We start from the raw sequence: 22,048 nt of genomic DNA, 5'->3' as shown, positions 1-22,048 counted from the left end.
AATCTTCTCGACTGCTTGTTGAACAAGTTCGGGACCCAATATTCTTCGCTCACCAACATCATCCCAGTGAATCGGTGATCGACATCTTCTACCATATAAAGCTTCATAAGGTGCCATACCAATGCTGGCCTGATAGCTGTTATTGTAAGCGAACTCAATCAAAGGTAGATGCTCATCCCATATACTTTTCATATCCAAAATACAGGTTCTCAACATATCTTCTAAGATCTGAATAGTTCTCTCTGACTGACCATCAGTCTGTGGATGAAAAGCTGTACTGAAGTTCAATTTTGTTCCTAATGCCTTGTGTAAGCTCTTCCAAAACTGTGACACAAATCTGGTGTCTCGATCCGATACGATGGTCACTGGAATTCCATATAGCCTTACAATTTCTTTAATATACAACTTTGCTAGTCTTTCCAAAGTAAATCCAACTCTAATTGGTAGAAAGTGTGCAGACTTTGTCAATCGGTCCACAATCACCCAGGCTGCATCATTTTTACTTGAAGTCTTTGGTAGTCTAGTTACAAAATCCATAGTGATATGTTTCCACTTCCATACTGGAATATCAAGAGGTTGAAGTAGTCCCGCAGGTCTCTGATGTTCAGCTTTAACTTGTTGACACACCAAACATTGAGCCACAAATTGAGCGATCTCTCTCTTTATATTATTCCACCAGTATATTTTCTTTAAGTCTCTATACATCTTAGTACCTCCCGGATGAACTGTATAACCGGTCTGATGTGCCTCCTGAAATATTTCATGCTTGAATGCTGAATCATTGGGTACGCAAATCCTATTTTCGAACCTTAACGAACCGTCTTCATGTATCTTGAATTCAGATTGAACATTAGCTTCCACTGAATTTCTTATTTTCATTAGTTATGGATCATCATTCTGGGCAACTGAAATTCTTTCAATGAGTGTTGGCTGAACCCTCATGTTGGCTAATCGTACTGTCGAGTCATATATTCGGATGTCTAATTTCAGTTTTCTTATATCCTCCAATAATTGGCTTTGATGTGTAATTAAAACTGCCAAATTTCCCATAGATTTTTACTAAGGGCATCAGCAACAACATTAGCTTTTCCCGGATGATAATGGATTGTTAAATCATAATCCTTTAATAGTTCTAACCACCTTCTCTGTCTCATGTTTAATTCTTTCTGTGTAAAAATATACTTCAAACTCTTATGATCAGTAAACACTTTACACTGTGTACCGTATAAGTGATGTCTCCAAATTTTTAGGGCAAAAATCACTGCAGCTAATTTCAAATCATATGTCGGATAATTCTGTTCATATGGTTTCAATTGCCTTGAGGCGTAGGCCACTACCTTACCATGTTGCATCAAAACACAGCCGAGTCTATTTTTAGAGGCATCACTATATATTGTGAAACTTTCATCTCCTGTTGGTATAGTAAGGATAGGGGCTGAAACTAGTCTTTGTTTTAACTCTTGAAAACTCTGTTCACAATCTTCGGTCCACTCGAATTTAACCCTTTTTGAGTAAGACGAGTCAAAGGTGTAGCTATGCGGGAGAATCCTTCTACAAATCGTCTGTAATATCCTGCCATTCCTAGAAAACTTCGAATCTCAGAAATATTTATAGGTCTGTTCCACTGCATCACAGCTTCCACTTTTGCTGGATCCACAGAAATTCCATCCTTAGATACGATGTGTCCTAAAAAGATTATTTTGTCCAACCAAAATTCACACTTCTTAAATTTGGCATAAAACTTTTCTTTCCTCAATATTTGTAGTACACACCGTAAATGTTCTTCATGCTCCAATTTTCTTCTTGAATATATCAAGATATCATCAATAAATATGACAACAAACTTATCAAGATAGGATCTGAATATTCTGTTCATTAAATCCATAAAGGCTGCTGGAGCATTGGTTAACCCAAAAGGCATTACTAGAAATTCATAATGTCCATAACGAGTTCTAAATACAGTCTTTGGTATGTCTTCTGTTTTGATTTTTAACTGATGATATTCTGAACGAAGATCAATTTTAGAAAAGACTTGTGCACCTTGCAACTGATCAAACAAATCATCGATTCGAGGTAGAGGATACTTATTTCTGATAGTATTTTTATTCAACTCTCTATAGTCGATACAAAGTCTCAGACTACCATCCTTCTTTTTCACAAATAAGACTGGAGCTCCCCAAGGAGATACACTAGGCCTTATAAAATCTTTATCCAATAAATCCTGTAATTGATCTTTTAACTCCTTCAACTCCATAGGGGCCATTCTGTAAGGAGCTTTAGAAATCGGACTGGTATTGGGTGCCAACTCAATGGTAAATTCAATTTTTCTATCTGGTGGTAGTCTGGTTAAATCATCAATGAATACATCCGAAAATTCATTTACAATAGGAATATCCTGTAACTTCAATTCATCCTGTTCTTTATTCTTTATTGATACTAGGTAACCTCTACATCCCTTTCTTAGCATCTGTCTAGCTTGCACAAATGAAATAATACGTGGAGGGGTGGTTCCTGTACTTCCATCAAAACTGAAAGTTACTTCTTCCGATATGTGAAAGTTCACTCTCTTTCCATGACAGTCTACAGAGGCATGATAACTAGCCAGCCAATCCATTCCTAGAATAACATCGAAATCATGCATATCCAGGACCACCAAATCTATCGGTAATTCTCTATCTCCTATTCTGATACTACATGACTTGCACACACTTTCGGTACTCAGAATACCACCTACAGGTGTCTCAACATATAATTTGGTTTTCATAGGTTCACATACTATATCATGTTGTCTAATAAAAGTAGTGGATATAAAGGAGTGTGTAGCACCAGAATCAAACAAAACTGAAGCAAGAATACCAGATACAGGAATGGTACCTATCACCACAGCATTGGAGGCCTGAGCATCCTATTGTGTGAGTGCATAGATCCTTCCTTGAGTTTTCGGCCTTTGACCTCCGTCCTTTGCTTGTGTGGGTCTATTTTCATCCATCTGGGGGCAATCTGCTATCTTGTGTCCTTTCCGTCCACATCTAAAACAAGAACCAGTATTCCATGAGCAATTAGTAGACTCATGCTCTCTTCGACCGCATCTCGAACATCTAGCTGCCTCATTCTCACGATTCTTATCAATTGCTGGCTTCTTTGCTGGACCTTTATTGTTCTGATTTCGCCCTTGAGTTCCACTAAACCTATTTCTCTTCTTCTGATTCCGTTCTCGCTCCGCATGAGCTTCATTAATTTCTCTCTCAATTATTAGAGCTTTATTCACAACTGAAGCATAGGTAGTTAGCTCATAGGGTACAACTTGTTTTCTGATTTCTATCTTCAGTCCCATTTCAAATTTGTGTACTCTGTCTTGCTCAATCTTAACTAATCTTGGAACAAACTTGGCTAACTCCGTAAATTTAGCTTCATATTCTGCAACGGATCTGTTCTCCTATTTCAGATGAATGAACTCCTGCTCTTTCTGTATTCTGATACTTCGGGGGAAGTACTTGTCAAAGAATTCACCTCGAAAACTCTCCCTAGTGAGTGGTATCCTATCGTGCTCATATTTTTGTTCCAATATACGCCACCAGTTGTATGCCTCGTCTTGTAACAGATATGCTGTATAGCGGATCTTCTCTTCATCGTGGCATTCTTGCACGGCGAAAGCCTTCTCCATTTCCATAATCCAGTTATCTGCTTCCAGTGGCTCGATGGTCCCTTTGAAGGCTGGAGGGGCTAGCTTCTTAAATTCGACGATATTGTTTCTCTGCATCGGATGTTCTCCATGTCCAGGTGTTGGTGGAAATTGCTGACGGGACTGTGCATGTTGTTGTTGAAGTAACTGTTGCTGTGTTTGAACTACTCCGATCAGAGTTTGCATTAGTTGAGTCATGTTCGGCTCCTCCTGTACTGTTAGAGTATTATCGGTAGGATCAAGGATTCCCTCCTGCTGAGTTGTGCCGCTATTTAATTGAGGAGTGTTATCGCCAAGTGGATTTGATGTCCCTCCTACCGCTCCTTGAGTATTCTTCGCTCGTCATGGAGGCATATTGACCTATGATAGATTTGAGATAATAATTTATCCTTAATAAGGTTATAACTTACTTGTGACAGGTCAAATCATAATCATCATAACTAATCTATCAATTTCCTAATATCTACCCATCACTCACTCACTCTATTCTACATGTCTCTATCTATCTACTTATGCTCTGATACCATATTAATTGTCACGCCCCCGACCCGATATTTGAATCGAGGGTCATGGCAACCGCCGCATACTCATAGAATACTTTTTCCATAAGCATGCAAGGCATCTCATCATGATATCTTCACACTAAGTTAAATAAATTTTTTAATATTTAATAATCAAACCTTAGTTCAAATAACAAATCAAAACTCAGTGTTCAAAAGAAAATAACTGTTTGACAAAGTCAACACTAAAAAAACACTGAAAGTCTTGAATCAATTCTGAGAAAATCCTAAATCAAAGAGCTAACTCCATCTCTAATCGCTCTTCCAACCGAAATCCCGCATCACGCTAATTTTCTGGATCTGTAAGAAAAACATAAAACTCATCATGAGCTAAACAGCCCAGTAAGCAGTATATACCTTTAACTGAATAAATCAGGCAAATAATACAATACATATCGATTTACTGATATAATAAAATCAATATGTAATTTCATAAAATCATAATCATACTATCAATCATATACAAAATTCAATTCATCATAATTTCAAATTATGCTTTTCATCTTAAATTCATGAATTTCTTAAGTTCTTCTTACCAACCATGACTATGACCACATTATCCCTGTGGCAGGGTCATAATACCGCATATCTACTTGCGGTGGACTGCGAATTATCTGGCAGCCAAGTCCTTTGGAACCGCTGGTCTCGCTGGCGGTTTATCGCTGGTCTCTCTGGCGACATGTCGCTGGTCTCGCTGGCGACATAAACCCTCAGGACAGTCAATTGCCAACGTATATGCCCCCATTGGCGGGGTCCTCAACACAGTCAGGTTGTCAATTTAATATTGTCTTCCAATTCATATATTATTTTCAAAAATAATATAAATAAATGATATTCGAATCAAATCAATCATATCATTCTTTGAGATCATATATCATCATAATAATTGTTCAACAATAACTTCAATCATAAATAATTTTCTACAATTAACTTTAATCATAAATAATTTCAACAGTTATTTCAATAAATAATTCCAATCACAAGCATGCATAAATTTATTTAATTCAAAATTTTATCAGATAAATTCAGTAAAAGTAAACACTACTTACCTCAAAAGAAAATCCAAACTAGAAATTCTAGGAATCTCGAAAATCCTTCTCTGAACCTGATACGTCAAATATCATATTTTTAATCAAAATTTCATCAAATTAAAAATAATTAAAATTGTTAAAATCTAATGTCCCCACGAGGATCAACTTTACAACAGCATCCAGGATTTTCGGACTAACCCATGGATACCCTAATTATATTTTTTTTATTATTATTATTATTATTATTATTGTTATTATTTAATTAATTTCATAAATCTTAAAAATCTAAGAGAGAGAAAGTTTCTCTCTCTTCTTTTTTTTTCTTTTTCTTTTCTTTTTCTTCTTTTTCCTCGTTTTCTTCTTTTTCTTTTCTTCTCGGCTCCTTCCACGCCGGAACAGAGGACCGGCGTGGCCCTTCCTTGGTCGGGCCGTTCAGGCCGTGGCCGCCGCGGCGGAGGCCGGCGGCAGAGGGAGGCTGTTCCCCCGGTTACGGGGGAGCATGGCCGGCGGTCGATTACGATCGCCGGTGCCGAAAAATCAAGGAAAAAGAGGCCCAAAACAAGGGTTTCTTTTCCGACCGAAAATCGACGACACTCGTCGCCGGCCGTCACGCGCAAGGGCATGGGAGGAAAGGAAGAGAGGAAGGGAAGGAGGACTTACCTCGACCTTCGATGACCCCACCGACGAGCAATCACGACGAGAAATCGAACGATGTTCGCGGCTCCGATCAAGAAGAACAGAAAGAAAGAGGGAGGGAGGAGGCCGATGTTCGATTTTCAGAAAAAGAAGAGATCTTCTTATAGAGGGTAAGAAGGCTTCAAGTCATGAGCTTGGCTTGGGCTATAACAAACTAAAATAATAATTATAGCCCATTTAAATTATTTTATACTCTCCTAATTTTTCTATCCCACCGATGTGGGACTATCACAGAGCTTCAGGCATTTTGGAACTACATTAGTTTCAGGCTGGGCAAAGGTGATATGGTGAATTCTGGGAGGATCGCTGGATCAGCTCTTCCCTCTTGGCTATTTTTGTTTGAAGACTTGTATAGTAGGACTGTCAAGAAAAATCTACTGAGTAACGAAGCTCTAGAATAATCGAAGATATTGTTGGAATCTTAAGTTCTTTGGCCCCCTCTCCTTTCAGGACTCTACTCGGTGCCAGTCTCTCATTCAACTGCTCCAGTCGGTCAGACCTTCAAACATGGAAGATTCCCCTTCTTGGAGATTAACGAACAATGGTTGCTTCTTTGTTTCCTCGTCTTACTAATTTCTCAACCAAGGAGGAGTTTTGTGGCTTTTCTCCAAAGTTACTTGGAAAGCCACGATCCTTGCTAAAATTAACTAAAGTATTCATATGGCTGGCCCTAAGAAACAAGCTAAAAGCCTGCTGTACTCTATTGAGCATCACAGGCAGACACAAAGACTTCATCTACTTTTGGTTAACCTAGAGAAGTAAGAAGATTGAGAGGGGTCTCAGGAAGGGTTGGGATTAGTTAGTCATGGCTATAACTTGGCAAATTTGGTTAGAGAGGAATAGGAGGATTTTTCTCCACAAAGCATTCTCAATTAACGGGGTGCTGCACAAAGCCATTGATTTTGTCATTCTCTTGGGACACCTCTCTCCATGGGCGATGAAAAAGCTAGCCATCAAGCGGTTCTTCTTCGCCTACGGCCTCTGCTTGGATATCACTCCCATTGGTTCAACACAGCCACTCCATGAAACTAGCGTGTATTATCCATAAGTTTGTTGTTATTCTATTATCCTATAACCTATTCCTGTAATCATTCCCTTCTTCCCCGGAGCATCTTCTTTGCTCTATTTTTTATAACTTTTTTCATTCAGCAATGAATGCTGGGGATAGCTTTGTCTACCTCCGTTCCCCCTCCAAAAAAAGGAAAAATTCATCAAAAAGAATGGTTAAGGGCCCAACTACAAGCACATAATCTTGAGGGAATTAAGGAAGGAGGATAACCTACGTGTCCACCAGAAAGCGCCTCAAGAAATTAATATTGTTGAGGAAGGCGATCATCGGGAAATTTTCAAGTTTTCCTGCTGTGCTCCCAAATTAATCATCATCATTGTCTAAGTTCACTCAAAGATATCGCTGAGTTCTTGATTCATTTTTCCTGAACTCATAATTTTATTTCATATGACTACTGCCTATGGTTGTTCGATTTATTGAGGTCCTTGTTTGTGTCATATATGTCACATTGATATGGATGGATTGGTTTGCTTATATGCGTGCCATGTTATATGTGTTGAGCCTTCTCAACAGTGGTATATATGTTGAGGGATTGTTGAAGAGTTAGACTAGAGAAGACTGTGTTGGATGCTTCAATTTCTTCAGCTAATTGAAAAAAAATGATGCCTGGATGAGATCAAGTTGATCTTAAGAAAGTTGTTCCTAAACTTGGAATATATAGAATGATATATCTCTAGGTCATTATGCTCTATTGATTAAAACACTAGATCAGCTCATCACAAATACCAACAACATTATTACTGGCAAGGAGGTGATGAAACAAGGAGTCAGCATGGTATGGGACCTGCAATTCAAAGCCAATTACAAAATGACAAAGGGCAAACAATAATCAAGTTCTCATGTTCAAATCACACCAATTCTTCAGATCACACTAATTTTTCCTCTATTTTTTCCATCCTCAGAAGTCACAATCAGGTGGGAGGCTTGGAGTGGCCAAATAGGAATGGAGGCCGGAGGGAAAGGGGCATCGCCGCATCATGTGGAAGGCTTGGAGCGGGCTAAAAGAAACGGAGAGATGGCTAGATAGGGGCATCACTACATGGGATAGATAGGAGATGGGGAGGAATTGAGGACCGCATTTAGGATAAAGAGAAGAGGAGGTGTTGGGATAGGGTGGGGGCTTTATTTTGTATATCGGATCGGGTTCTGGACGAAACATATTATTATCTACATTTGAATCCAACCCACTTCGGATTTTTATTTAAAATTGATATCGGCCCCTAAATTTAATTTGGTTAGATAAAATTCATCCCATTTGAATCAGGTCGGGTTAGCTAAAATCGCCACCTCTAATTTAGATTAATCTATCTTCGTGACGTCAACCATTAGATCAAATGTACAATCCAATAGTTGATATCGCAAAAGATACAAACCAAACCCATTCCGAATAGAGAAGGTTTATTCTATATAAGTCCAGTGATCCAACGATTGACGTTGTGAAAAAAACCACCCAAACCCATTTCGAATCAGAGGAGGTCATTCAATTTCTCAAAGAACTTGACATGTACTCTCCTCATATATAGAGGTCAATTTGAGAGAAAAAATTATCACACAATTAGATTAAAGGAAATACCATGGAGGAGAGTAATGATTTTGGAGGAGTTGAAAAATGTAGCCAGAAGAGAAAGCACTTGGATTTTTCCTCTCAAATTTCACTTTTTCTCAAAAGACCATGAGTTGGTGCGCCATTATCTTTGACCTAAGTTGCAAGGTGCAGCTCTTCCTCCCAACTCTGTGAAACATATTGACTTTTATCACTACTACCTAAAAGATCTCTTTGGTATATAACCTTATCTTGTCTCTTTTAATTCTAGTTATTTGTTCTTGATTTTTTTTTATTTCTTTTCTTTATTGATATGATAAACTTATATGTTTGATGCATTACTAGTTAATTAAGATGTAAAGGTTTCAAGTGATTCTCTCAACTATATCTGAGATATCTATTTAGTTCATTTATTATTTATGCGAACCAAATTTATCTAAATAAATTTTGTATAAGAAATTCACTTCATTATTTATTTTGTAGGACAAGATTTTTTTAAAGAACCTTGATCATCAGAGATCACTCTACAATTTTGCCTGTAAACCTAAGTATGAAATAGTGGCAATTTAAAGTTAAAATATATTTATGAACATTTGCTAAAATATGTATCTAGCATTTTAAATTGGTGCACCCTCCACCTTATACTTATATCTAGAAGCAAAGTCATCTAAATATCTCAAAATGTACATCATTCTCTTTAAAAATCTTTCTTTCTATAAAATTAAAAATTAAATAATTTTTATGTAAAATTTATTTCATTTAATTTTTTTTGATAGATATTGATGAGCCAAAAGATGAGGCAAAGTTCTTTTTTACTATGAGGAGTCACAAATATCCCAAAGGGGAAAGGCCAAGTGGGCAGATAGGTTGTGGATTTTGGAGACTTTTGGTACAAGCTAAATCTATCTATGATCTAAAGGAGTTGTTGTTAGCCAGAAAACTATGCTCGTCTACCGTGAAGGGACACCAAAAAATAATAAGAAGACTAATTGGATCATGCATAAGTTCTTTATTAAAGAAATGCATAATGATGCACAGATAAAGCTACCATATCCTAGGTTCCAGTATTCCTTTTTTTATTTTTTTGTAACTAAGACTATCTTTTCTTATGATCATATTTTAAAACTAAATCAAAAGATAAAATATGAGGTGGACATACTGCATTGAAAATTTGATACCTAATTCTTATCTTGGGATTATGAGTGCTTTGAAGTGTAGCTGCTTCCTCTCCATGAGTTGCAGCAAGTTGTTCTTATGTTGGCTTTCTAGTACAAAAGTCATGAGATTGTTGATAACTATACAGTATTTAATTCAGAATTATTTCAACAAATTTGAGTTCTGACTTTGCCTAAGATCATCCATTTTCTCACAGTCTTTAATGCACAGTAATGTACCTTCTCTAGTTTTACGTACTTTACCAAAATTTTCTGAAAGATCTTATTTCGCACCTCAAATGGGCAAGATGTTTATCAAAACACATAAGAATTAGTAAATTATGATGGATAAAAGTAAAAGGACAATGGAAAGTATGTCCACACAAAATTTTGAAGAAAAAATAACTAGAAACTATCTATTTAATATCAATCTTCTCTTTCTTTTTTATGAGGAAACAAAATTACTGTCCGGTAGCAGTTGTGTGCATTTGATGTTAGCTGTTAGGTGTTGTTTGTCGTGCCAAAGCTAAGGTATCCAGGAAGTATGCATTCTTCCTTTTAAAGAGATATAATTCTGGAATGGCTATATAATCTTTTACGACATGGAAACTTAATCTAGAGTTTTATAATTTCCTTACCTTAGCTTTTTTCCTTCTCTTGGTCACAGCTGGATAACTAGGTTCTATGCAAAATTTATCATAGAGAAGAGTCAAAAATAACATAATACCACCACCTCCAGTTACTAATACAAGTCAGCAACTTCAAACGTTGGCCAGTCCCTCTCAGCACAACTTGAAGCGGACTACTACTGAAGTCGATCCCTTGAACTACCACTTGAAATGAGTTGCTACTGAAGCCGGCTCTGACAACAACAAACTTCTTTCTATAATGGAGAACATGCCACTCTCTACAGAAGTCATGAACACAATGGTGCACCATATTCCCTCACTCTTCAATCATGAACTGCTCATTGAATCATCAACCATTTACAAGCCACATGTGGTGTTACCAATGTACATTTTGCAGCCCGACCACATGATTAAATCACCAGGGCCAATGCTTGGGTTGTAGTCTGATCTCTTTGGTGATTTCTTAATGATGCCAATCTTTAACACTAATCAAATGATGCCACTAATGCAGCCACCACAGCTCGACCTCTCCGTTATCTCAACTAATATTGATGCAGCTGGTGGTTCCTTGGTGATACCAATCTTTAATACTAATCTAATGATGCCACCAATGCAGCCACATCATCGGTGCTCCTATTGGCCCCAAGGCTCCCAGTCAGCTATCTTCCATGCGTATATCAGAGACCGCCATCCAACCACGGATCAAAGATTGTGGCATCCGTAGATCTGATGATCTTCACTGATGAGGACATCACAATCTTCCTCAGATGCCAATATTGTTTGGCCCATAATTAGCAATATGTTAAAAATTCCATGTCCTTGCTGGAGGTCCAACATGTTTTAGGTCCAATTTACTTTTGTATTTAATTATTTGAAAGGTTAACTTTTTAATAGTTTAGACATCTACTAATGAAGGCTTCAAAAGAATATAATTGTTGCTTGAAAGGCAAGAATGTTTTTGATTTGACAATAATTAAAAAAAGTAGGAAGTGTTTGAAGTTCATTGTTTGTCATGTTTGTACTATAATTCTATTCCTAGTTTATCATTTTGTCTCATTCCAGTTCTAATCGGAACACTTTGTCTTTTAATGCTGGTCTGTATTAAGTTAGGCTAAGCATTAGGCTCAATATATTAGAGTCTATTATTTTATTTATTCTTTGAAAAGGTATCTCGATAAGTCCATGGTCCTTGTGAGGAGAGTTTCTTTAGCATTAAAGTTTTGAGTCCCATTTAGAATATCAGAGGGCTCGAATTTATAGAAGGTGAGCTTCCTTAAGTTTTCGCATGCAGTCTTGAGTTGTGTGAGAGAAGGGTTTGGCTTTTGTGACGTGGGAGAGAGAGCCCGGTGGAAGTGTGGCAGCATGTGCCTGTGTGGGGCTTTTTTGTGTGCGAGAGAGACGAGTTTTATTCTCGGCTCACAATTTTTCTAATAAAAAACCTCCTCCTCTCAGTATAATTGTTGTTCCACCATCTTTTTCTTGCTATTTATTTTTTTGTCATATTTGTTCTGAAAATTGAGTAGCATACCATTCTACAGGAAGAACAGGGCATGTGCAATACAAGAAGCATGAAAATTAATAAGAAAACATGGTAGCTCGTCCTCCCAAACCTACATCCAAGAGCTTTACAAGCAATCCTTGTAGCTCAAATTAGTTTCCATTTTACCTTGCACTACAAGGAGCATGAAAGTTGCCGAAAATACATTACAAGACCACATAGTCTGAACAATGTTTCTTTCCAAAAGAACATTTAGCTTCCATTCTACCTTGCACTACAAGGAGCATGAAAGTTGAAGAAAATCCATTACAAGATCATATACTCTGAACAATGTTTTCTTCCAAGAGAACATTGATCACCCACAGTTTTAAAATTCCTCACTCAATGTTTGAGATTACCACCAAGTATGGAACAACCAAATTGATCTGAGCTACACAACAGGTGAGAAGAAAAAAAAGGTGAATCATCTAGGTCAAATCTGAACTGTAAAGCTACCCGTTCTTAATTCTGCAGAGTTGCTTTATTGCTTAATTATTTTTGTTGTTGATCTAATTACACTCCTTTTTGAAATCTCTACCAGTAGTCCAAACAAGAACATTTACCATCACTAAAATGATGAAACCGATTTCGATCTCTCACAATTATTTCTCTTCTATAGATCCAAGAAATGAGCTTTGTAGCAGAGTGGCAGTCACCACACACTCTAAGATTCTTTATAACTCTGATGGGTGCACTTGAAGCAGAAGCAAGAAGAGCAAAGGCAATTGCCAATCTCTCGCTGTGGTATGAGAGCACATCTTCCTTGTCCTCCTCTTCAACATCAAACAACACTTCCTTGGTGCTTGGCCTGTGCCCACATTCGTGTAGTTTCTTATCCATCTCATCCAACATGGAATAGATCTGCTTTGAATATGGATGTGTTTTGTCTCCCATCAGAAACTCATGTATTGCTCCATCTATCTCAACCAAGCTAGAACCAGGGGTTTTATCTATTCCCTTATCCTTCATCACCTTCCTCACTCTCCTAACATCATCCCACCGATTAGTATCTGCATACATATTTGACAACAAGACGTAGTTGCCTCCATGCTCCGGTTGCAACTGTATCAAATTTTCAATCATCCGCTCTCTCACCTCTGATTTATTATGAATTCTACATGCCCCTAGCAATGTCCTGTACATCACTGCATTAGGCTTCACCGGCATTTGCCGTATCACTTCCTCAGCCTCCTCAAAACGCCCAGCTCGGCCCAAAAGGTCCAAGAAGCATCCATAATGCTCAATTTTGGGTACAATCCCAAAATCAACCTGCATTCTACCAAAGTATTGCTGACCCTTATCGACCAATCCAGCATGAGCACATGCAGAAATCACAACCACCAATGTCACATCATCGACCACCACCCCCTCACTTCTCATCCTATCAAACAAACCAAACACACGCCGCCCGTGCCCATGAATTGCAAGTCCATGAATCATCACATTATAGCAGTGCGTATCTTTCTTAGGTAAACCAGCAAACACTTGCTCAGCAAGATCCAATCGCCCACATTTTGAATACATATCAATCAAAGCTGTGCCCACAAAGCAATTCACAACTAAATCGTTCCTCTCCACATAGGCATGTGCCCACATGCCTTGACTCAGAGCCCCCAAATCACCACAAGCGCTGATTAAAACCACCAGAGTGATCTCATTGGGCCGAGTCGAAGAAAGCTGCAATCTTTGAAAGAGAAACAGGGTCTCCATGCCAGAACCGTTGCTCTCAGCATTATTACAACAGCGAGCATAGGCTGCTAGAATGCAGTTCCAAGTGGGCAAGTCTGGTTGAGAAATTTGATCGAATAGGTGGCGGCAGATGGCCAATTTGCCGCACTTTGAATAGAAGCTGAGAAGGGCTGCTCGGACGAAGGGATCGAGCGCGCCGCCGTCGAGGCATTTGATCAAATGCGCGTGGAGTGCGAGGCCGTGGGGGAGCCACGGTGGCTGAGAGCAGGCCTTGAGGAGAGAGGGATAGGTGTGGTTGTTGGGCTTGGGGGAGTCGAAACGGCGGAGAAGGAGCTCGGAGTAGAGGGAGAGGGCCAGTTGGGTGTGGCCGTGGGCGGCGAGGGAGGAGAGGAGGGTGTTGGCGAGGAAGGCGGAAGGGCGGAAGGCGCGGCGGACGATGGAGGCGGCGTGGGAGAGGCCGAGGGCGGAGGAGAGCGGGGGGAGGGAGGCGGCAAGAAGGAGGCGGCTGAGGGGGTACGTGTGGAGAGCGAGGCCGCTGGTGATGAATTGGGCGTGGATTTGTTTGAAGGTTGCCGGGGTTTGGGTTTTGGCCTCGAGGACGAGGAGGATGGGGTGGTCGCATATTGGGTGGGAGCGTTTCATGAGTCGTCACATTCCTAGTTGGGCAAAATGGTTAAAATGGGATGACCCAAGCCTATCCATTGCATGCATCTTCTCTTGTGAAGCCAACCGTTACATTTTGCACAACTTTCAAAATATGAAATTAATTTCATGACCTATACTGTAGATATAGTGTGGATAGAAGGGTTTATCATGCTTTGAAAGCTGAGCAAAATATGATCTAATGATTAGTGTCGTGAAAGAAGATTAATCATTCTTTTGCGTGAAACATACAACCCTAACCCTAGGTTGCATGCCATCTTGATATTAGATATTGTTATCTTTTGCTAGTGGCATACATTGTATGATATTGTCTTGACTTCCTCTCTTTTTAGGTGCAGTGGTTTATACCTATTGTTAAAATTTAGAATAGTAATTAATGGTAATTCTATGATTTAGGGGATGTGTCTATTAATTAATCCTAGTTTGAAACAAGTGCAATACATGAAGGTAGTAATATGAGGTTGATATTTTGGTACCATCCAGATATTAGCTGAGTTTAGCTCCATTGCCTAAGAGAAATTTACTTCCACTTCAAATAGATGAAAAGCGTATGGGTCTTTAAGATTCATGTATGATACACGATGTGGACCAAGCATGCAGTAATGCAACGGTTTAGTCCACTAGAAATTGATAGGAAGTCCCTTATGAATCTCAACATTTGGTACATACTGTGAGTAGGTTTTAGCGGGAATAGAGTTTCCATGATGTAGTAGATTAAAACCACATCAATAATGCTTAGGTAAGATGAGGATCATTTGTTGGCATATGCACTTGGATATGAATAAGTAGTCTTTGATGGCCACCTAAATTTTAGATTACCAACAGTAGATCTATTCTGTAAACTTTTAGAGGAGTGGCGATATTGAGAACTAGTTTAGTAATTAGTGTACATAAATGAATCACTTCCTTCTTGATTAATGACGGAATGTAGAACAGCATTTGATGTTACTAATGGCATTCACAATATAACTTTCAAACCAAGTCAATGGAAGATCATAAGTTACATAACAACCAAATAGAATGTATAAGTAGCTGGTAGAGGTGGCCATATTATAAGACAATAAGCTGAAGACGAACATTTAATCATACAAGCAACTACATTTAGTCCCAGCGTCTCATCCCCAGTGTGCAAATATTCTGCATGACCTAGAAACATCCGACCATTATGTTGACAATTGACGGTGCTTATGATTGAAGGAGTTCCAACAAGTTCAAGCTGGCACACAACTCTCTTCAACATCTTCTTCTTCTTCTTTCGAGCAAAATGTTGGAAACCACCATCGTTAGATTGCCAAAAGAATCTGACTAGAGAAGTGGTATCTCCTAAGAACAAAACAAAGAGGATCTACATAACACAACCAATAAGTCTGAACTGCAATCAAGAGAATCATCACCGAAAACAAAACTCAACTGAAAAACACTGAAGATCGCAACTCTTTTTGCCTTATACATCAAATTCATCACTTGTACACCAAACAGTTAACAAGGATCAAGAACTTAGATGATAATTAGCTAGGGGAAAAGGGAATTGAGCTGATAAGTTAATAAGACAAAAATAAAAGTATGTCCACTTTGCTTCCCTAATCACTCCACTAAGTGAAAGAAGAGAAAATAAAATACAAGATTATATCAATGGATACAGATCCAATATATTAAGGGGTAATTTAGAACTGAAGTTCTTCCTTCCTGGATATTCTGACTTAAACGGTGAATTTGGATGTTCTTATAACACTTCACAATGAATGCTTCGGACATCTCGTAAGAAAATGTGTACTTCATCATATTCCTTTATTTCTTTCTGCATTGCACACTTCAATTCAGAGTCAGCTGATAGCTTTTGTATGGTGCCGCTTGCATGCCGAGCTCCTCCAATGCCTTGTTTGCACCCTCAAAAGTCCCGTAGACCAAGAACATCATTCCCAACAAGTTGGCATCCTCCCTGTAGATTCCCTAGCAATTTTGTCGAGTCCTCTTGTCCATCTTGTTCTTGTGCACTCTTCCACATTTCTACATGTAATTATTTCACTTTAATAAAATTTCGGTGACTAATGGCTTCCATTAGTCTCCACTTCCCTCAAAAAAAAAAACGAGTTGGCATCCTCATCAACGGTGAAATGCACATGATTGACCTCCCTTTAAGTTGCCGAAGTTCTGTCTCAGGCTCATGGTATCATCCTCTGGCCCAGTCCCGCCAATGACGATCTCTCGCTCAGCGACCTCAGGCAATGGCATCGGGTCCTTAGGCGTGCAGAAGGCCGTTGTGGAACTAACCTTGAGCTGCGTGCTTATGGTGTCTTTCCAAGTCCTGGGTTGCATGAAGACCATTCTTGTCTTAGTCCTGGGATTTATCTTCTTTGGAAAGGAGAGTCTCAATCTTCATCTTCATCTAATTCTTGGCATGATCTGGTATGGAAATGCATCATCAAATCCAAGTGGGAAGGAGCGGCGAATTTAGTTGATGCCGACCGACAAGTCAAGGCATGGAATGCTGTCAGAATCAAGATAGCATGAGAGAGTACCCATACTCTAGTGCATACTTTTCTAGGGCTCCATAAAGGAAGCATAGCTAGGGCAATTGCCAGCGAATAAACATTTAACAAAGTTAGGGTTTTTTTCCCCCTTTATTTCCTTCATATTATTTTTCCTTGATTTCTGATGGGAAGGCAACTTGATCCAGCGATGATTCCCACATGGCAGTTCATTTAATTTCATTTACACCTTTTATTTTAGAAAAAATACATCTATAGTAATGTACTTCATTTTTTCCAATATCATTAAGAACTCTAGGCTGCGACAATTGTTTGTCACAAGCCCTATCCAAACAAAATACTGTTTTCCATTCTTCCCCTGGTGTATCGGTACTCTTATATCGAAATAATACACGATTAGCTGCATTCGCCATCGGAGTTATTTGTGATAAGCCAAAATCATATAGAATGATCATGAACCATTGTCCAATCATTTTTTGTTCACCTGATGGTGAGAATTTTATTCAGAGTTGTAATTCAAGAGTACTCGCTGTCTGCAAAGTATGGAACAAAATTCTTAGAGTTTATTAAACTGCTGATGGTCATCTGTACAGCATTTTTTTTTTTTTTCAGAGCTAGAAGATTGTTATAAGATCAAAACAGTAATTGCTCTCCAGCCTCGCAAAGTCCCTCTTGTATCAGAAGGTGGCACAGTACTGCTGGAACTTACGTCATTATCTTCTCCTGAAGATTACTATCAGATCATTAAAGCAATCGCTATCTAGCCTCTACTCAGTACCTCCTGGATCAGAAGGTGGCACACCGTTGGAAGTTGGAACCAACGTCATTATCATTCTCTTATTTGACCCAATCATATCTTCTCTCCATACTTGGAAAACAGAACCCAATTATTATCATAAAGAAAATCAAAATCACATATTATGTTAATTAAAAGGAATTTGCTCACTTGATGGCTAATAAAACCCTTAAAAACATGAGATAAAGTTATTTGCTAAGTTTTTGAAGGAGATTCTTGTGGCTTTCGGATTTCATAGATGATGGATTAGATAGATCATGGCATGCATCCGCGGCCTGATGGATTAACTGGATCATGACATGCATCCGCGGTCCAACCTTTGCCATTTAGGTCATCTGAACCTCTTCAGACTTCTTTCCAGTCGATGGTGGAGCTTCACTAAGGTTGTCCTGTTTCATCCTGTCTCTTTATCAATTGTGCCAATGTTCTTTCTTGAGCTCTACAAGTTGCTTCCTAAGGACTAGGCTTCGATCCCTATGTGTCAACCCCAGGGATCTCACATATTTATTATTTGTAAATGACCGCTTGCTAATAGATCGGACAACCATCTAAAATATTGTCAATTTCATAAGAATCCTAGAGGTTTACCACTTTGCCTTAGGACAGAAGATGAATCTCCTCAAATCAGTTGTTTATTTTAGTCTGAGGACAAAGGCCCAATTGAGATCGTCGGTGCCCATCATGGACCTAGCGCTACTTGGGGGTTTCTCAGGGCACCAGCTAAGGAGGGCAAAGTGCTTAGGAGTGGAGCAAACAATCTAGGAGTGCCTAGAGGGTTTGAAGGCCAGAACACTATCCATGATAGATAGGGTGACTCTAGTCAAGTCCGACCTCAAGTTGATGCTTGTCTACCTACTATTGAACATTATCTTGCCAAAGACTTTCTTAATAAAACTTGAGTAGCATTTCAGGAGATTCATTTAGGACTCTCATGGCATACGGATGGTGTGCATTTGATGGCCTAGGATGTGGTATGTTAGTTGACTAGGAATGATGGACTCAGTACTCAGTCACTGGTGGTGAAATACGAGGCTAGGCATGCGGCCAGATTTCTCCTTCAATCAGATAGTCTGTGGAGTATTATGATGAGGGCCAAATATGACCCTTGGACTTCGGGCATGGACACTCGAATGAGTTGGAGCTATTCATTCATGTGAAGAGAGATTTATGCTCGTACCATACTGAGGTGATGGCTCAGGTGAGATGGCTGGTGGGAGATGGATAGACTGCGAACTATAAGGCCCATCCCAATAGTTAGCCTAACTCTAAAGAAATGGCCCAAATACAAAAAAAGAAAAAAATGAGAACAGAGTTCCCCTATTTGAGTTAGAGAAGGAGTCTAACTCCAGCTCCTTCTCAACTTCATCAGAGGCTAGGAAACCCTAGCCTCTATCATCTATAAATTTCGATCTTCCACCCTTTTAAGCCGTGAGTTGATTGCCATCATCAGAAAAAGAAAAAAAAAAGGGAAAAAAAAAGATCATGCCTTGCTTAGCCATCACCTTTCCTTGGCATGTTACCCTAGTCATGGCTTTGCTGGAGTTGTGCTACCAAGCCCCTACTCTCCTCTAGCCTCATTGTTCATCAAACCATCATTGCTAGCAGGGATCTCAATAGGAGATCACCGGATTTCAAAATGGCAAAAGAGTCCCTTGATTTTGAGATCTGCCCAATCCTTCCTTTGATTCTCTTTGATGGTTAGTTGGACCTCCATCCAAACTTTCTTGGTGCTCTCCTAGACCCATGTGAAGGAGCCTCGGTCATTGGCAAGTGATCCGAGTTCTGAATAAAGTCCAACCTCTTATTTTTCTTGATTTTCTTCTGATTTTGTTTCTATTCAACTGGTCACTATCACCGCCACCGTCATTGGCTATAGCTCGTTGTGGGGGTCATTGTGTTGCCACCACCAGATGACATGTGGGTCAGCAGCCATTGGCTTTGCTGCTGCCATTTTTGAGATGGAGAGAAAAATAGGACGATTTCCCTATTTTGAAGAAAAAGAAGAAGAGAGAGAGAGACTTATCTCTCTTCGCTCACTTCTCTTTCTTATCTATTCTCTCCCATCTTCTCTTTCTATTCTCTCTACATTCTCTTTTCTCACTCTTCTTTCTTTCTCTCTACTCTCTCTCCACATGGTTTATTCGACCTAGTCAAGGGTCCAAGAGTCTTAATTATGGATCCAGTTTGAACCCAATGAGATGTTCCAGATTAGTATTATGGGCAATCACTCACCTTATCGACCTTCACCCTAGTCTTCATTGGCTATCCATGGACCATCATTGACAATCTCTAACCTATTACACAAACCTTGATTGGACATCCATTTATTAATCTAAAAAATTTGGTTATTTTGTTCTAATTGATTAGGGCTCCTAGATTCCAATACCCAGTTTGCCTCATCCTTATTATGTCTATCTCTTTCATGATCTGTATTGATTTTATGTGGAGGTGTGATTGATTAGATAAGAAATACTGAGCAAGAAATTTTATGCTCTAGTTCGTTAGTTAAGATAAAACTCAAATTTTTATTTAATTTTGAATTAGAAAGGATCAAAAATTAGATTTAAGTATAATTCGAATATTAGAGCTTTAAAATTAAGATACTAGCAATAATTTATTTATTTATTTATTATGCTGATGGTTGATTAAGGATGAGCTAGAATTATATTAATTGGTTGGATATGCTAGATATAGACTAGTAAATAGTTATGATCAAGTTTGTCGCTAATAGATGTAAGTATCCATATATAGGATCATCATATTATTTGAACCTTTGATTTTATACCATTGGATTGGTATCGATGAATTTGGCTTTGCATGAGACTATCATTTTCATATGATTTTTGGGTATGAGTATATTATGTCTTGATTATATACGTATATTAGTGATTGATAATATATTTATATGGCTATGATATACTTATCTTTAATATAATGATAGATTAGAATTGATTTGATGAAATCAATATGTAATAATTGAATGGATAAGAAATGGTTTGGACTAACATTGTCATGTGAATAACTTCCACAAGCTTATACATGAGATAACTTCTAAGAGCTTATACCTGAGATAGTCTCTATGAGCTTATGTATAAGATAGCCTCTACAGACTTATACGTGCAATAGCCTCCAAGAGCTTATGTCTATGATAGTCTTTAGAATCTTATGCATGAGATAATCTTCAAGTGCTTATGCTTGGAAAAGTTTATATAGGCTTACACGTGGGATAACCTCCATAAACTTAATTCTGGGATAGCCACCATGGGCTTACACATGACAATTTGATCAGATATAGATTGGGGCATGATCTTAGTTAGTCTAAAGTCAGAAAGTAAAAGATTATGAAATCTAAAATTATGATAAAAGAAATAGATAATAAGACACATGAAACTAATACCGAATAAAAGGTTTTACTTGTTAGCTTATTATGATACATCTCTTTTGATGAGACAGACATTTGATATATATTTATATGGATGTCTAGATATTTGATATGAGATTTTATGCTTTATATTTTTATTCTGATTTTATTTATTATTATTTTTAAATTATATTATTATATTAGTATGGATACATAGAGATTCTTATTGGACTGTAAAGCTCACAATCATCCTTTTTTTTTCAAAATTGTAGGATGCTTGTACTTGGCTAAGATTGGGATCACAATTTGAAAGGATTGATTAGATAGAGCATCATTAATATTAACTGGATGACTGAATTTTATAAATTATATAAAATTTGATATTTGTTAATATGAAATATTTGTTATGAATTAGGATCAATAGTATTCATGAGATTTTGAGATTGTATCGAATTTTGATGCTTTACATATTCTGTAGAGCCTCATCTGAGGGAGTATACTCTTGTCGCATGATCAATCCGAGTATTAGGTTTGAGGCATGATAGAGCAGACTTTGTGTGAGATCTTTGGCTTGTTGACCTCCCTTTGAGTGGGTAGCCAATATTTGTTAGTATGGAGCTAGGAAGTCCATGAGGATTTCTTGTTTGCTCAACTCGGATGGGTTGGAGCATTGCAGAAGTGTCCCGATACTTTAGCGACCACCTAGATGAGAGAGTGCTATCCCTGGTGATTTCCATCTATGGCAGCCACAACAAGAGGGTGTGGAGGTCATCTTGTAGTCCGAGGAGGGTGGCCACAGACCTTTACAACATATATCGGGCCGGGAGCCAACTAGTGATAGATCCATTTGAGAAAATATGGGGTCAATTGACCCCACAAAAAAAAGTTGACCCCATATGTATATACTTGTAGGAAAGCCATATTAACCCATAAAAAAACTCAAAATTACCCCACGACATTAGGCATATATTTATATTAGTAGGAAAAGTCAAAATTGATCCCACTAATTTTATAAATTGACTCTATATCTTATGTAAAATTTTGAAAAAGTAAAAGATAAAAAAGATCACATCAAAAGAATAATTATGACCTATATTCTCTCTCTTTAATAACTCACATATCCTATCTCTCTTCCTCTCTCCTTTTCTT

The 22,048-nt window shown here is 38.3% G+C and overlaps 1 protein-coding gene across 1 annotated transcript; it reads right to left on the bottom strand.

The window, feature by feature from the left end:
• Positions 1 to 12,002: 12,002 nt before the first annotated feature.
• Positions 12,003 to 14,297, bottom strand: LOC105046977 (pentatricopeptide repeat-containing protein At5g43790). The gene has a single exon (XM_010925729.4). It carries the CDS (start codon positions 14,230 to 14,232, stop codon positions 12,436 to 12,438), a length of 1,797 nt encoding a protein of 598 aa, XP_010924031.2. The 5' UTR covers positions 14,233 to 14,297; the 3' UTR covers positions 12,003 to 12,435.
• Positions 14,298 to 22,048: the final 7,751 nt, after the last annotated feature.

Source organism: Elaeis guineensis, chromosome 6, assembly GCF_000442705.2.
Source record: "Elaeis guineensis isolate ETL-2024a chromosome 6, EG11, whole genome shotgun sequence".
Taxonomy (NCBI): domain Eukaryota; kingdom Viridiplantae; phylum Streptophyta; class Magnoliopsida; order Arecales; family Arecaceae; genus Elaeis; species Elaeis guineensis.
Note: the sequence above shows the minus strand (reverse complement) of the source record. Positions and strands in the feature narration are given on the sequence as shown.